This window comes from Elgaria multicarinata, chromosome 4 (genome assembly GCF_023053635.1).
Source record: "Elgaria multicarinata webbii isolate HBS135686 ecotype San Diego chromosome 4, rElgMul1.1.pri, whole genome shotgun sequence".
In the NCBI taxonomy this organism is placed as follows: Eukaryota; Metazoa; Chordata; class Lepidosauria; order Squamata; family Anguidae; genus Elgaria; species Elgaria multicarinata.
This window is the reverse complement of record NC_086174.1, coordinates 31,313,463-31,329,952: the sequence shown is the minus strand read 5'-3', so window position 1 is coordinate 31,329,952 and position 16,490 is coordinate 31,313,463. Positions and strand designations below refer to the sequence as shown.

At 43.6% G+C, this 16,490-nt stretch overlaps 1 protein-coding gene across 1 annotated transcript in view; it reads right to left on the bottom strand.

The window, feature by feature from the left end:
* Window positions 1–16,490, bottom strand: part of DTL (denticleless E3 ubiquitin protein ligase homolog) — a 34,616-nt gene that overhangs the window by 4,522 nt on the left and 13,604 nt on the right. The window contains exons 11-13 of the mRNA XM_063125570.1: window positions 11,409–11,521; window positions 4,218–4,307; window positions 2,320–2,455 (exon numbers count right to left, since the gene is read on the bottom strand). Of these exons, the coding sequence (XP_062981640.1) occupies window positions 2,320–2,455; window positions 4,218–4,307; window positions 11,409–11,521 (339 nt within the window). The remainder of the gene's footprint in view (window positions 1–2,319; window positions 2,456–4,217; window positions 4,308–11,408; window positions 11,522–16,490) is intronic.

Here is a 16,490-nt window from a genome sequence, read left to right as displayed (position 1 = left end):
TTAACACAGGTGACTTAGGATAGATCTATCCCAATCAGTCAAGGAAACATCTATCCCAATCAGTCAAAGTGCTAAGCAGGGTGCTGTTTATTTACTACGCTGATACAGACCAAACAAAATTACTTTAGGACATCGATTGGACCTCCATGACTCCTAGATTTCATGATGATGATGATTTTGGAAGGCTCTAGCTCCTATATAAGTAGAACTAAGTATAATAAAAGGCAACAGGTCAACATGGCCAGGAGGCTCTGGATTAGAGCAGAAAGGACAAGAACGCCTGTCCTTCAGGGCGAGAGCCTCCACAGCTCCATGCTCTTCCCCACAGGACACAGCCCCCAACTCCCTCTTCCCAGCTTAGTGCGCACCCATTTCCTCTTCCTTCCCCTCTATTTCTTTTCAAACAAGAATGCATATGAATGCCAATGTCCCGAATCATTTGTTGCATCATTTCTATTTGTGTCGAATGAAAGCCAAGACAGAAGTAACCAAGTCTGTTGATTTCCCCACATCTTCCTCCCTTTCCCTGAGTTGAATGCTGCCGGCAGTATAAACAATTAATAGATTTCGCCAATCGGGATAATAATTCTGTACGCAGCACAATTTCAGCATTTGAAATGATGCTTTACTAAGTTCAATGCTACCTATAGCTGCAACCCAGGGATGGGCGGGACCTAAAAAGGTGCTGAAGACTGAACTAGACTTAAGGGTCCCAATTATTTTCAGGGATTTGGAGGTTGGTGGAGGAAGGAGGCCATAGAGTTCTTAGTTCTGGACCATCTCAGTGCAATACTCCATAACTAGTATTCCTGTTTAGCCAAACACTTGTATGCCAAGCCCAGAGGATTCAGATAAAGATAGTTTTATTACTATTATACGAGTCAATCAGAACCAGAAAACTGTATTTGACGTTTACATTCCTTGTCCCTGTATTGTTCTAGATGGTAATAAACATATCACGTCCCCTTCCCCAAAGACAGTTTGCTCAGGCAAGAGCGCTTTAAAGCTATTGCTACTATTACTTCATAGCTGCCTGGAATTCCATACTATAAAGCATGCAAAAGTTTAGGAGCTCTTTAAACACTTCATAATTCCACCAGCTCTGTAGGGAATGTAACACCCTGCAGGACACTCCCACACACACAACTGAGCAACATGCAATTCCTTTTTCATTTAAGTATACTTAAACACTCCCTTTCCTGCAGGGCAGGAGCCTCCCTTCAGCACTCTCTTGTGCGTATAACAGCTGCCACAAAGACTTGAGCCAGCACCGTTCCCGGTTCCACTCAATGTTGGGTATGCAGACTTCCACTTGTGCAACAGGATCTCCCTTTCTTCTCCTCCCCCTTTCAAATCTGATCCAGGGGCTCCTCCATTTCAACCTAAGACCAGCCCAAAAGGATCAGACAGAGTATCCACCTGAGTCCAGCATCTTGTTTTTAAACCAGTGGCCCTACGCATAGAGCCTGAATGTGACAACCCCCTACTCCTGTGAGGCTCTGTTAGGGATCATGGCTAATAGCTACTGATAAACATCCTCCAGGAATTACTCCAGTCATTTTTAGACCTTCTTAAGCCAGTGATCATGATGTTTTTCAAATAGCAGATTACACACTTTTTTTGTGCATTCTGCACGTGTGTGTTCTGAGTCAACTCTTGCTGAACATGGTGGACTACAGGTCTCATTATCCCAGCCAGTATGAGAAGGTTGTCCTATTTTTGATGATCAATGAAACCACAATGTCCAACCTGAATGGCTTCAGAGGAACAACTTGATGCTGTAACTTGCAGTATAGAGCCACAGCTGAGTGATTTATTTTTTTACAGGATGACTGGCTGGCTGGCTGAATGCTTTGGCTTGATGAAGCAGCTAGGCCTTATCCTGTCTTGGAAAGCGTGTTTTGTTTTTTAAAAAAAAGTTAGTGAAGAGAGCAGCAGTTCTGCCACATATCTGTAATGCTTTTCAACATTCAAACCGTCGCCTCACTTAAAAAAAAAAAATCTGTGGCAGCTGCATTGTCTCAGTTGCACATCAAACCAGTCACCTGAATCAGCCTTGTGTGCTTTTAATTACCAGGCCCTCACGAACTATGGGGGAGAAAATTTATCTTCAGGCTATGCTGGTATTTCACACACTGACAGACATTTATCCTCACACACATGCAAGCTGTCAGTTTCATAAGTCTGTTGCGAAAACCATTTTTGAACGGAGCATAAATTACGGCTGTGCTTTATTAAACGAGCAAAAAATAGCTCCCCCAAGTTCCAAATCTACAGCAGAGGAGAGAAATATCTGACAAGTGTCACGCAAGATCTTACCTGTTGCACTTTGCTCTCCCACTCTCTTCTGGCAGCTCCAACCTGCCAAGCCGCTTCTGTCTGGCCACTTTTCTTCCCCGATGCCTCGCCTTAAGCGCCAGATCTTCACGGTGTTGTCATCTGAACATGTGGAAATCTGCAAAACAGCACCAAGGGGGTTGGAAAGTGCTACCACTTCCCAAAGAAAGGATCGTATAACGACTCTCTGAGGAGCAAAGGGGTGAAAAGTTTGAAAGTGATGCATGCCAGGCAGAGACTTGCTGCTACCTCTATATCGAAAACCTCATTAATTGTTTGTTTAACTCGCTTTTAAGGGAAGCAAAACCTGGAATGGGACACCAAAAGCCAGATTGCACGCAAAAGAAGAAGAAGAAGAAACAAGCATGTTCTTAAAGGTGCGAATAAAGGACATCGGAATGAAGACCTTTTCCTTCAAAAACACACTTACAGGCCCTGATAGAAGAGAGGCAGCGAAGGAGCACTTTGTTGGTTTATCAAGAATGTGTTAGATTTTTAAGAACCTTTAAGAATGAGTTCTCTTTTTGCATTCAGTATTGTCTTACAAGGGAAGAGATGTCACACGATTTAAGATGAGAGCCCCACAAAAGTAAAAGTATGTTTCCTGCTGTTGCTTTGATAGATTATGCTTTTATAGATAATGTTTTCATCTCACTTGTTAGGTTTTGTAATTGAATTTTTAATGTTTTAATATTTGTCTATTTTTAATATTTGTCTATTTTTAGGAATGGCAGGGTATAAATCTTTTAAAAATCTGCATTAATAATAAATGAATAAGCAATTAAAAGCTGCATAAAACCCAGAACAATTGAATTTTTGTTAAAGCTTGGGAGAATAAAAGAAGGGTTGCCTGGTGCCAAGATGATACCAGTTTTAGGTGTTATGTGAACCTCCCTGGGGAGACAGTTCCACAAATTGGGAACCGTAATAGAAAATGCCATCTCCCCGGTTATCACCTGCCTCACCTCTGACAGTGGGGTACTTGGAGAGCACTGGCTGTATAACCCAGCACTTATAACAGCCTTCACCAACTTGATGCCCTCCAGGTGTTTTGGACTCCAGCTCGCATTCACTTCAGCAAGCATGGCCAATGGTCAGAAACGCTGAGTGTTGGAGTCCAAAACATCTGGAAGAGACCAGCTTGGGGAAATGATGATTTATGCAGGGATTTCCCATTGTTCAGAGCGCTTCACACACAATCTCACAGTAATCTCTACAGCAATCCTGTATGCAATCCTTTATGAGGGTAATGCCGGTCAGCATTACCCCCATAAAGCAGATGAGGGATGGAAAGATAGTGGCTAGCCTATGGGCAGCTATCAGGTAAATGGACAAGGCAAGATTTGGACCAAGGACATGCCAGCTCACACTCTTTGGCTGCAGTCTTGTACACACTTAACTGGGAGTAAGCCCCATGAACTCAGTGGCTTCTTCTCCTGAGTAGACATGTATAGAATGGCGCTGTTCGCCACTATACTACAAGAGCTGCAACAGATTGCCCTGTGTACAGGACAAGGAGAAGGGGTAGAACTAGAATAGATAGTGTAAGAATTTCCAAAAGGAAGGGCCAGCAAGAAATGCCACCTGAGCCAAAGACCTAAGGCAGCCTTCTACAAGCTGGTGCTCTCCAGATGTGTTAGACTACAATTGCCATTATCCCCAGCTAACATGGTCAATGGCCATGCTGGCTGGGGATAACAGCAGTTGCAGTCCAACATACCTGGAGAGCACCAGGTTGGGGTGGGCTGGGCAACCAAGGGTGGGGCCAGTTAGCTCTGCTGTGAAAGCAAAAGGAGTTGCATTTTGGCATTTGTTAGTGGAGTTTCTAGAAGCTTCCAAAAGGAAGAGATAAAAACAGAATTCAAAATGCAGTAGCAAACCTTCGTGAAGTCAGATGGACACCAGGCAACAGAGGTGACCTCTTGCAAGTGGCCATGGAGCGTCACGGGAGGGAGCTTGGGTTCAGATACCTAAAAAAAGGAGGAAGGGTTTCAAAGAGTATCAGAAAATATGGTTGCCCATTTAAGACTCCCAATAGCTATAGACCAAGTAGAAGCTAGGATCATCCAGACTTCTAATAATCATAGACGTGGGTCACATCAATCTGGGAGCTCTAAATATCTTCTAGCTGTTCCCTACAGCCGATAGCTATATTGGTTGAAGATGATCGAAGCTATAGCTGAAAACATCTGGGCACCAAATTGGGGAAGCCTGTTCTGTGGTCACCAAACCACAGTGCCACCTAGCATGCAAGGTGGGTTTAAAGGAAGTGTAGAAATCAACCACATGATGAGGAAATGAATTAAAAAGGTGTTAGCTCACAGCTAGTCAGTGAGCTATATGTAGGGTATGTACAGTGTGTCAAAAAATAAAGACTCCAGGGCCAAGTAATCCAAATTCTGCATTGAAAAAAGCTAATTGTGAAAATTTTCACAACTTCTCTTATTTTGTATCATTTTGGCAAAGAACACACCCACCCACCTCCAGTCACTGGAAATATTATTCAGCTGCTAACACCACCTTGGTTTCTGAGATTTCAGCAGCCACTGCCCCTATAAAGAATATCTTGGGAGCTATAAGACCTAGGAACTTGCCTTTTAAAAATAATAATAATAATAATAATAATAATAAGGCAATATTTTCAAAATCCTGAATTTTGCATGCAGTGCCATCATCTGTGCTCCCTGCCCCAGGTCTTCCTGAAGAATCAGATCACACAGGAATCTGTTGCTAGATAGGCATCATTAGTCCAATTCTTCATAGACTCAGGGCTACTCTTGCAAAACGCTCACCTTTGTAGCATTCTTTGACAATAGCCCTGACTTGAATCAGTTCTGGAGAAAAAAATCCCCAAGAAAAATAATAGGGAAGAATTTAAGCGTGCAGTCACTGAAGCATGGGAAAAACGCATACAAATACTGGGCATCTCTCAGTTCTGAGAATTGGTATTTATGCTAAAACTCGCAAATATTATTAGAATTAGACAGGGTAAAGAGGCAAACAAAGGTTTTTTTTTTTTAAGTGATCTATTTTTGTTATGTTTTGGAACTCTAAAAGTACAGGACAAAGCATTGGGAATGTTGCACGGAGGAAAGGCTATGTAACAGAAGAAATTCTCCACTGATTGGAGCAATAGTGTCAATGACTGTACAAGGAAATATGCATAACATCTATTATTTGCCACTTAAAAATAAGGGAAAACTAAACAAGAACAAATGCTGGGCATATCCTGCACCACCTAAACCTAACTTTCTGCACCCAGAAGTCTTCCATTTTGCAGTCAATAATCTGCAAAATAATGCAGTTCTGCATACTTTGCTTCAAGTGCGGTATTTCCATTTTCAAATAATTCAGAATTGTCTAGAGCGGCAAAAGTCAAAGACAAAAGGAAGGAATGAGGGTGTGAGGCAGAGGGAAGGGAGCAGTGCTGATTTTTCAATCATACTTATGTCCCCTGCTCCAACTCCAATGAGCTCAGAGCGGCTTACCTCTGGTTTCCCGGGCCGGCTCCCACCCAGAGAGCTTAGAGGGCTAGATCTGCTTAGCTTCAGAATGTAACATGTGCCTTCGGACTATTAACTGGGCCATGTAGGGCACAAGGAGTTAGTGCAAGATTTTGTCCCCCCAAATCCAATATGCCAGCCTTTCAATCAGCTGATCTGCCAGCAAGTTTCCAGCTAATTCTTCAAAACCACGAGGCATAGGAATTTGCTGTGGTAGATAAAGCTAAGGTTCTCCAGAAGATCCAATTCTTTTATTAGATTTCATGTTGCACACTACAATCTCTGTAAATCAGAATTACAGCCAACTCCCATGCATGTCTATTCAGAAGTCAGTTTCATCCATTTCAATGAGATTTACTCCTAAGTAAGTTTGCACAGGATTGCAGGCATAGGTTTTTAAAATGTCAAGCCAACAGAGTACGAACATAAGACGAGCCGTGCTGGATCAGACCGAGTGCTTTGTGTTCCCAAGCAACTGGTGGACATAGGCATGCTGACTCTGACTACTGCAGGTAGCCATGATGATAATTTTATATACAAAATATATGGGTTTTTTTGTTTTTCCCCATTTTCACAATGTATTTTCTGTTCTGTTAGTTGATATTCACAATAAAAAGTTAAAAGGGAAAAAATGCCATCACAGCTAACAGCTTTGTCCTCCATGAACATGTCCAATCCCTTTTAAAGTCTCCAAATTGTGGTAGCAAATTCCATAGTTTAACTATGCATTATAGGAAGAACTTCCATTGATCTGTCCTGAATCTCCCACAAATAAGCATCATTTGATGAGCCCGGGCTCCAGTATTGTAAGAAAAGTGTCTCCCTATCTGCTTTCTCCACTCCATGCATAATTTTGTACACCTCTATCATGTCTCCCCTCAGTCGGCTTTCTCTCTCAGCTAAACAGTCTCAGACGTTGTAACTTTTCCTCATGAGAAAGTTGCTCCAGCGCCTTGATCCTATTAGTTGTCCTTTTCTGCAGTTTTTCCAACTCTACAATATCCTTTTTTTGGCCTAACATGGAATTTGCCTTTTTCACTTTGACAGCCTGCTCTGTTTGAGTGCAATGCATTCAGAAGACCCCATGAGCCCTGCAGCTAGATTTGCTTATTGCGATTCCACACATAACAGAAAGCAACACATATCTTGGGTGGCAGAACTTCAGAGATGCAGAAGCAAGCAGCATTTGGTTGACTGTGTTAAGATATCCTTTGCTGCTGCTGCCCCTCCTCGGCCAGCCCTTTCATGAATCAGAAGTACAAGAGCAGGCATTAAACCTCGTTTCTTCTAGATCTTCTGCCTAGAAGGGAACAAGAAACGGGGTCTTCTCTTTCTGGACCTTGCATGCTCTGTCCTGAAAGCGCCACAGGGGTGACACATGGTTCAGAAAAAACTACTTGGGCACAGTCCTCTAGGCTGGAGTCCTGTCAACATTTTGTACTGACTGAGCCCTGATCCCCCCCATCATCAGCATCTTGAAATGGCGCAGACGAGGGAGCAAGCCGCCAGGTGCCACCCCACCCACGCCGAATCATTATGCCCCTAAGGAGCAGAAAGCCACCTCAGCTGACCTCAAGCAGCAGCAGCAGCATCTCAGATACTCGTTTCTATTTTTCAGTAAGCTCCACTTCCTGAAGCTATGAGTCACTGTCAGTAATGTGATATTTGATGGGGATTTGCACCGATGACTAAGCGAACTTAATAGCTTCTTCACCGTGTGTGCAAATGAAGCTCACAAGGATGTATGAAAGACACGAAGGCGAGAAAGGATGCGCCACTTTTCCTGATCTAATTCCTTTCCAGAAGCTGGTTCTGGCCACTTGAAATATATATATATATGTATGTATGTATGTATGTGTGCGCGCGCACGTGTGTTCTTAAATAGAAGACCGAAGATTGGTTTAAGGCAGGTCGGCTTATTTTAAGAGTAGGTTCTCACACCACGTTTAGGTCAACTTCTTGTCTACATTTTTTTTAAAGTATCCTGTCCAAAATACAACCTCGTTGCTAAAGCAAACAGGGCCATGGAAACCAGAGCTCTATTAAGCAAGCGAGCTAAAGCACTTTGCAGGGGAAATACCTTTGTTTACATTTAGCAGATTTCCCCTTCACTTTGTGGAACAAGGTCTCTTAATCCCTTATCAATGAGAACAGGCAAAAGGACATAAAAATGCCCTGAGCAATCTAGTCACAACCCCTAACTTTCAAAGGTAATAAGTATCCATGAACATATCCTACCACCTAGGGTATTTTGGAGATAGGCAAGGTATAAAATGAATGCCTCAGAGCACAATCTACAGTGGTGTCCAATCTGCTTCTTCACTCAATCACACCTGCGTTTGTTTTTAGACTAAAGTAAGCATAATGTTTTTTGTACTGCAGATATTTGCATTCTGTTTTTTGTATTGAATTCAGCATTAAATTCTCTTTCAATTGATATATAAACATTAGAATTTCGTGAAACAGAACGTTTTCTATAAGCATGCAAAGTTGCAAAACACGAAAATTTCTAAAAGTGTCCACAATTTTGGCCACCAATGTAACTCTCACTGCAGACCCCTGCAATTCCCCACGTAGCCCCCATCTGCTCCAGAAGGCTCCTAATCCTCCAGTGTAGATTTGGGAGGAAATCCATTATGCCAAAAGTTTCCATTCCATTGGCGGAGGGACTCCATTGGATCCAACCCAGATATTCCTGAACCAGAAAAGCCCATCCCTGAATGGAAACAGCTCTGCACTATCAGAAAAGACTGTTCCAAGAGAAGTGATGGACTCTACTATGCTCAATGCCTAGGCAATATGCCACCATCAACAGTTGCCTCCTTTCTTTCCCTCCTAATAAGCAATCTTCAAGAATGCTGGACTAGCTATGCCTTTGTTGTGATCCCTCTAGGCTCATCTTACATGTGTGCAATGAGTGGCACATGCATGTGTGCACATTCTGAGAAGTGCAAATATCAAAGGATAAACGTGTTACAGTTCATATATTGATTCCAGAACTACAGACTTGGTCATTTCTTAGCGAAATACAAATGGAATGAAATTCTTCCCCACCCCTAGGCATTGTGTACTTGGACTGTCAAAAAGCTTGAGCAAACTTTGCAGATGAGGGATAAGATGATGGATCCTTAGCTGGTTAAAGCATGGGAAGCAGAGAGGAGAAAGGAATGGACAGTGCTCACAATGGGCTCACAGAAGGATTTGTATGGGGACCAGTGCTTTTAAACGTGTTCCAAAATTAAGTGTAATTAGGGGTAAGCAGTGAAATTAACCAAGTTTGCCAATGACATCATTGTTTTATATCAGGGTAGGGGGAAAAAGAATATGAAGAGACCTAGATCTCTCCAAACGGTGTGAACAAGCATTACAATGGCAAATGTAGTTCAATTTGAGGGTACAGCGATGCACATTGGGATAAAAAACATCCTAACTTCACATATATGTTGCTGGAATCGGAACTGGCAGTGACTGACTAGAAATGGGATCCTGGGGCTGTGGTGGGTGGTGCAACAAAAATGCCAACCTAGCATGCGGCAGCTGTGGGGGAAAAAACCAATTCCACGTTAGGGGAAAAATTAGGAAAAGGACTCAAAACTACTTTTGTACCATAATGCCTTTATAGAAATCCATGGTGCAACCACACTTATAATACTTTGTGAGAATCCTGTCTTGGCATCTCAAGCATCTAGGGAGAAGTTTTTCTCATTCTCTCCAAATACTAAAACCTGGGATCATCCAATGGACCTGAATGATGGGAAATTGGACACATGAAAGTATTCCTTCACATAGCACATCATTAAACTATGGAATTCAGTTCCACAACTTTAAGAACATAAGAAGAGCCATGTTGGATCAGACCAAGGCTCCATCTAGTCCAGCACTCTGTTCACATGGTGGCCAACCAGGTGTCTGTAGGAATCCAACAAGATGGGCGTGAGTGCAACAGCACCTTCCTGACCACATTCCTGAAACTGGTGTACATACACATTCCACCTCTGATGCTGAAAGTAACATAAATCCACCAGAATTAATAAATAATGTCAAAAGAAAGAGCACAAGAAAAATCTACTGTTTGGTCCAACTAAGGGATTGAATTCAGAGGAGTAAGAAGGGATTAAAGAAGATAGACAGCAGCAATAAAGCACAGACACTTAAAAAAAAGTAATAGCATTTAAAGTTAACTTGAGAAAGGAAGCCAATGCAAACAGAAAAGAGGAGAAACATATTCATGTTTGTATGGAAGAAATACAAGACATGATGCAGAATAAAGAATACAGCAGTCCTTTTTTGAATTTTGAAACAGACAGATAAATTGCTGGTTGTAGATTTAGCTTTGGACTGTTCTGGAATTACACTGAGCCTGTATCTCCTGACCACCAGCTTTATGATTTCTGAAGAGTGTAACCATTAAGCTTTGCTATGAGATTTCCTGCAATAAAGAAGTCTCACTGATTTGGGTGTCCTGTGTCAAGTTTGCTTTGGCCTGATATATTCAGAACCTGCCCCCGCCCCCGCCCCCACCATGACGATTTGAAGCGTTCCTGTGGTGGGGAGGAATACACACATTTCGGTAGCAGAGAAATGAATGAATCCAAGCAATAGCATTTCAGGATTTAGCATACAAGATTTAGGGCAGCCCTGAGCAGCCTGGAAATCAGTTCCTACCAAAACATCTACAAGGGCGCCCATCTCATTATGCCTCCTGTGCACCAAGTCAACAGAAGCAGGTGGGGAAACAAGAGGAGGCTGCTCTAGAATTACACAAATTCGAACTTTCTTGTTCGGCTGAGCATATCGGGATTATTTTAGTTATGTTGTAGACATTTTATTTAGCGGAAGGCACTTCATTCTGCTCATTTTACACTGGATGGTGGCCTGAAATATCTAAACAAATGTATTTGGGTGGAGAGATAATACCAACCCCCACCCCGACCCCATCCTTGCATTTCTCCACACATCAGCTCAATGTGCCAAGTAAGCTTCTCAGCTGCCAGCCGGTACTTGGGAATTTTGCTGAAGGCTCTGGCTGAGCTGTCGTAATAATGCAGAGGTCTTAGCTCCTGAAAATTAAGCAGCCCAGGGGTGGAGTGGGGGGAGGGGGAGGGGGAGGAGGAGGAGGAGGAGGAGGGAGACACAAGTCTGATGCAAGAGCTTATAAAGTGGGAAAGGTGCCAGGGCAGGAAAACAAGAATCAAAACAATTAAACCATTAGACTCTGGTTAATGTGGACTGCTGTTAAAATACGAAGCAAGAACTTTCAGCTTCTCGTAGCTGGCTGAATAAACAGGACTGAAAAGGGATTTTTAAAGGCCCATTAAAACCAGATTAAGATCAACAACTTGAAACAAGCAGGAGCAACGAGAGAAGGTGGAGGCAGGAAGTTAGCTCTGTTTCATATCAGGGCTTGCATTCAGGCTTGACAGCTGCATACTCTGGGCACACCATGCGAGAAGCACGCCCCAGTGATGCTCTATGACCTCTTTCCCGCTCTGTCTCCACCTTTTCTACACACAGTGAACAGGAACAGCACTGGGGGCCTAGATCAGCCCAGGGGGTTTGGCTGCTTACCTTCCAGATGTAGGCACTTTGGTCACTGGAGCCACTAATCAGGAACTGGTCATCTGGACTGATGCTGGATTTGACATAGAAACTGGAGTTCTGATGTCCACTGAAAATGGACACTGGGATACAACCAAAAAAAAAAAAAAAAGTGGGGTGGGCAGAGAACGCAGAAGGAAAAAAAGACACAAGTTAAACAACACAAGAGGCTAATAATGCAGGCGTTTTCCGCCTGTTCGCACTCTCTCAAGATCAAATAGTTTAGGCATATTTCTTTTGCTCTACAGCCCAGGGCTTCTCCCCCTAGCGAAGAGGGGCAGTTGCTACCCAATAGGGTAAAGTAGGAGAAAGGCTAAAGGCAGCGGACAAGCAGAGTTAAAACAGTCACAAGAAAGCAGAATTCCACACAAGGGTTTGAAAGCTATAGGACCAGCTATCATATTGCTCCAGCACAGTCAGGTCTGGTCACGGATATGGATGGGCAAATCTACGAAGCTCGAATTTGTCCAGGCTTTCATTTTTTCACTTTTAAGTTTGTTCTGTCTCATTTCAATACTGGATGTTGACTTCTCCCTGCATATATGGATTTCTGTGTTCTTTGAAAGATACATTTTTGTGTGCACTTTTGCAAACATACATTTTAAAGCGATTTCCCAACAAAAGCATTTTTTTTCAAATACGCACATTTTTTGTGTACATGTTAGGACACCCCACCTCCCCAGTCCTCGGACCTTCCAGTGTGCAGCAGAGGATTCTGATGAGGGTGAGGTACACGTTGCTTCCTTGTGGCTAACAAGAATCTCTTCCGGCAGGCCTATCCAGTTGAATTTTAATACTGTTAAAAGTATTAACAGTATTAATACTATTAAAAGTATTAACCCTTTTAATACTGTGCTGATTTTAATAATGAATTAGGTTTAAATGTTTTAATCAATTATATGTATTTTATGGCATTTGCATTGTTACCTCGCCTCGATCCAGAGGGAGCGGAAGGTAACAAATAAATATATGATGATGATGATGTCAGTCAGTGTCTTATTCACCACCCTCCTAGCCGGGGGACACAGCCCTGTCACTGACCTCTGGCTCAAAAGATCAGCCCCAGCAGAACCTCCATCTCCCCAGCCTGCAAAGTCTCAGGCTACAAAACTCAGGCAAGGACCTTTTAACAGTCCGATCAGCCCCTCCAAGAGGGGTGGGGCTGGCCAAACGACAGGTGTTGTCAGCCAACATAAGGCTTCAGTTGGCTTTAGCACCATGCTGAGACAATATCCTCCTATTGTCCTATTAGCCTCAAGGAACCACAAAACAGGACACTGCATTCATTTGGTGAACTGCTTCACGGACTTTGGAAATGTACAGATTTCAATGGTCACCTATGTTCCGCTTCATGTTTAGGTTTGGGAGGTATGAATTTGGTAAGTTCGCATTAACGTGTAAACCCAACAAATTTCTTACCTATCCCAACTGACAGACTGTGCCATAAACACTTCCCAGTCCCTATACTCAAGTTTTCCCAGTAAGTTATTTCTTTTTTCAGGAAACCCTTTTAAACAGAATTTGGCATCTTTGGGCAAGGATTGGATTGGAAGAAGGCAGCGAAGTAATAGCAGAATGTAATATTGGGGGTGGAAGGAATATGAGGAAAACACGTTTTCTCAAGCCCCCTGCAGGCTTCTCCCCTCACACAATTACTATTGTATTAAAGATGAAAGCATGTGTGTCTGTGCTCACAGTCCTGCTACTGCGCCCCCTGCTTCCCCCTTCATTGCATCCTTAATGGCTGGCCCCACTGTATCCTGTGTCCTGGGGCTCAAAGCAATCTACACGTGCAGGGTCCCTACTTCAGATAAGAACATAAGAAGAGCCCTGCTGGATCAGACCAAGGGTCAATCTAGTCCAGCACTCTGTTCACACAGTGGCCAACCCAGCAATCAGCCAGGGACCAACAAAGCAGGACATGGTGCAACAGCACCCTCCCAACCATGTCCCCCAGCAACTGGTGCACACAGGCTTACTGCCTTGGATACTGGAGATAGCACACAACCATCAGGGCTAGTAGCCATTGATAGCCTTTGCCTCCATGAATTTATCCAACCCCCCTTTTAAAGCCATCCAAATTGGTGGCCATCACTACATCTTGTGGTATTGAATTCCATAATTTAACTATGCACCGTGTGAAAAAGTCCTTCCTTTTATTTGTCCTGAATTTCCCACCAATCAGCTTCATGAGATGACCCCATTGGAGAACACTGGGAGAAAAACGTCTCCCTATCCACATTCTCCACAACCAATGCATGGACTGCCCTGGGGTCAGCCCAGCAGGGATGTGGCTGAGGGGAGGGGCCAGTGAGTGCAGCCTTGTGAGCTACTAATGGCCAAATTGGGCTTCCCCCTTTTCACAGCCTTGATCGTTTTGGAAAAGCATTGTACCAATTCATGCAATACTCTCTTGCATGCCAAAGAAATATCCCTTTGAAACAAAGAGTAGAAATAAAACAAAGTGTTTCAGAAATAACCACATTGGCTTTCCTTAATCCTTCAAAATGTTTTCTAGTATTAAGAAGACTGAAGTAGAGGCTGTTCAAGACTGGCAGCAGCAGAAGAAACTGGCCCTGGCTTGGAAACAGCTGCACACAATTAAGCAATATGTGAAATCGTTGAGAAACTTGGTTCAGTTCAGGCAGCTTTCCTACATATGAGAAGCGCAAAGTGGAAGTTCAGCCCACAGTTTTTGAAACTCTTCTCCAATTCAGAATGGTGGGGCATGGGATTCCACAGGGGGTGGGTGGGAGGGCGAATCGAATCAAAAGGAAGCTTACCTAGCACACTGAAGCAGACTCTGACATTAGGAAACCCTTCTCAGGCCAACAGTAAGCAACCACCACCAAGCAGCCCCAAACGTCTGACCCTCATGAATGCTAGCATCGGCTATGGGGTGGTATAGAAATGGAATACATAAATAAAACTCTTGCGCGTTGTGTTGTAGCTGAGCGGGCTTCTGCCCAAGAGTCCAAATTTCACATCTTGTGCCTACATGCTGATCATACCGATCGGAATCTACTTGTGCAACGTGAATGTGTTACTGTACACAGGAACCAATGTGTGGCCCGATGGGCTCTTCTGCTCACCAGGGGCTGCAAGACTTCGACAGTTCTGCCAGCAGTATATGGAGAAAATGAATAACATTTCCATATTTACGGGATTTATATACAACACCTTTCAAAGGATCCCAGGTTACCATATGAAAAATGTGAAATTACAATAAAATAAATCCCACTCACTCTTCCTTCCTCCTGGGTGGGCTGTTCTATATTCCCCGGAGCACGGTTTGGGTTTGCTTCCTGGTCTCCAGGTTCCACCAGTTATGGCAACCCCCTTAAACCTTTTAGCATTCAGTACTTTTAAGACAAGACATTGAAGCTTCAATGTCTGACAGGGATGCTGCTACTCCTGTCATTTCCTGCAACCGGTATCTTATTTCTTAAGGAGGATGTGCGTTGGGCTCAGTGACACGGGTCAAGGGGCTATTTTTAAGGACTCCGCAATGCCTCATCTGATCTATTACGCCTTGGAACTACTGCCCCAAATAGCGGCAGCTCCTGGTATGTCAAGAACTGGAAGCGCCTGTCATTAACGGGGAGAGTTACGTGCAGATGCAGAGCTCTCTGGGTTGGCCGTGGAGGTGGAAAGGGCACATTCCTAGACTCAGCACAGAATGTTACAGAAGGCCTCCATCAATCAGCCCTGAAAGAGAAGCTGGCGGCAGCACACCCTTTCTTGCAGATGTCAACGTTGTAACCTGCAGCAAGAACTGATTTTTATCATGCTAAAGGAGGCAGGATTCTGGAGTATTCTTTGGTATGGGAATTCAGCAGGCATACAGTGAACAGAGAACTGCTCATTCATCCTTTTCAAAACTCAGGTGTACAGATGTCCTGCTCTCCACTTTTCCTGCCATCAGTTGAAGCAATTAAGATGGTGCTCTGTGCTGCTTTAAGGTAGGCAGATTCGGCTCAGTCTCCCTCTGTCCAGCAACTGGGCCCTGGGATTAAAGGTGCTCTTCTGCTAGCTGGGGTCGGACGATAGATCCAAGGCTCTAAGCTTGGACATTTATGGTTACTAGTAGAGCCTCTCACCTTAAGAATTACCTCCCAGCAACTAGCAAGGGAAGCTTTACCAAACCTGGTCCCCTTTTTTAAAAAAAACAACACCAAAAACATTTTCTGCCACCAATGACTAACATAGGTAGGCGCGGGGAGGCTAGTAACTTTGGAGGAATTGCTTCCAAGGCTGTTAAAAAACACTTTTTTAAAAGGGTTGATCGTACACTGTTGCATAGGACTACACTTCAGCATGTGCCACCATCTATTTGGCCAGACGGAACAAGAGAGAAAACAGAGATTAAAAGCCAAAAAGAAAAAAGCTACCAAAAGAGGGTGTGGAAAGCCAAGACCAAGCCATGGGTGCCAGGCAGGATGACTGGTCATGCGCTAGGACCCAACATAGCAGCTGGCAGCAAAGAGCAAACCAACATTTTGCAATGCCCTGTGAAGTTTCTCACGCCACCTTTGCCCAATGCTGTGACCCCTAGATGTGTTGGACTACAATGCCCATCAACACAGCCAAGCATGGCTATACTGTAGATGGGAGTTACAGTCCCACACATCTGGAAGCTGAGGAGAGCTGGTTTTACAGCCTCTCTCCTTTAGCTCTCAAAATGACAGCAGATGCTATGTTCTCCTTATACTGGCTTCTCCCACCCAAAAATATCCCCAAAGCTACCAAAGCAGTGCTGCTTCCACAGGCAGAAATATACAATTTTGCACCACCTCCTAAAACTATTCCAATTATGGATTTGGGGCTCAGGATAAGGCTGCAAGCAATGCTTTGGGTTTTTTATTAATTGCCTTTGAAATAGCCAACATGCCCCAAACCAGCCTATTGGCCCTTTCCGATTTTGCTTTAAATGTACAGAACTAGAGGGACCAGTATGAGCTCAGACAGCTGAAAGTAGACAATTTTTTTTCCATCAAAAGTCTTCCTCTGACCCCATTTCCTCCAAAACAGGGAAGAGGAGAAATAATTACA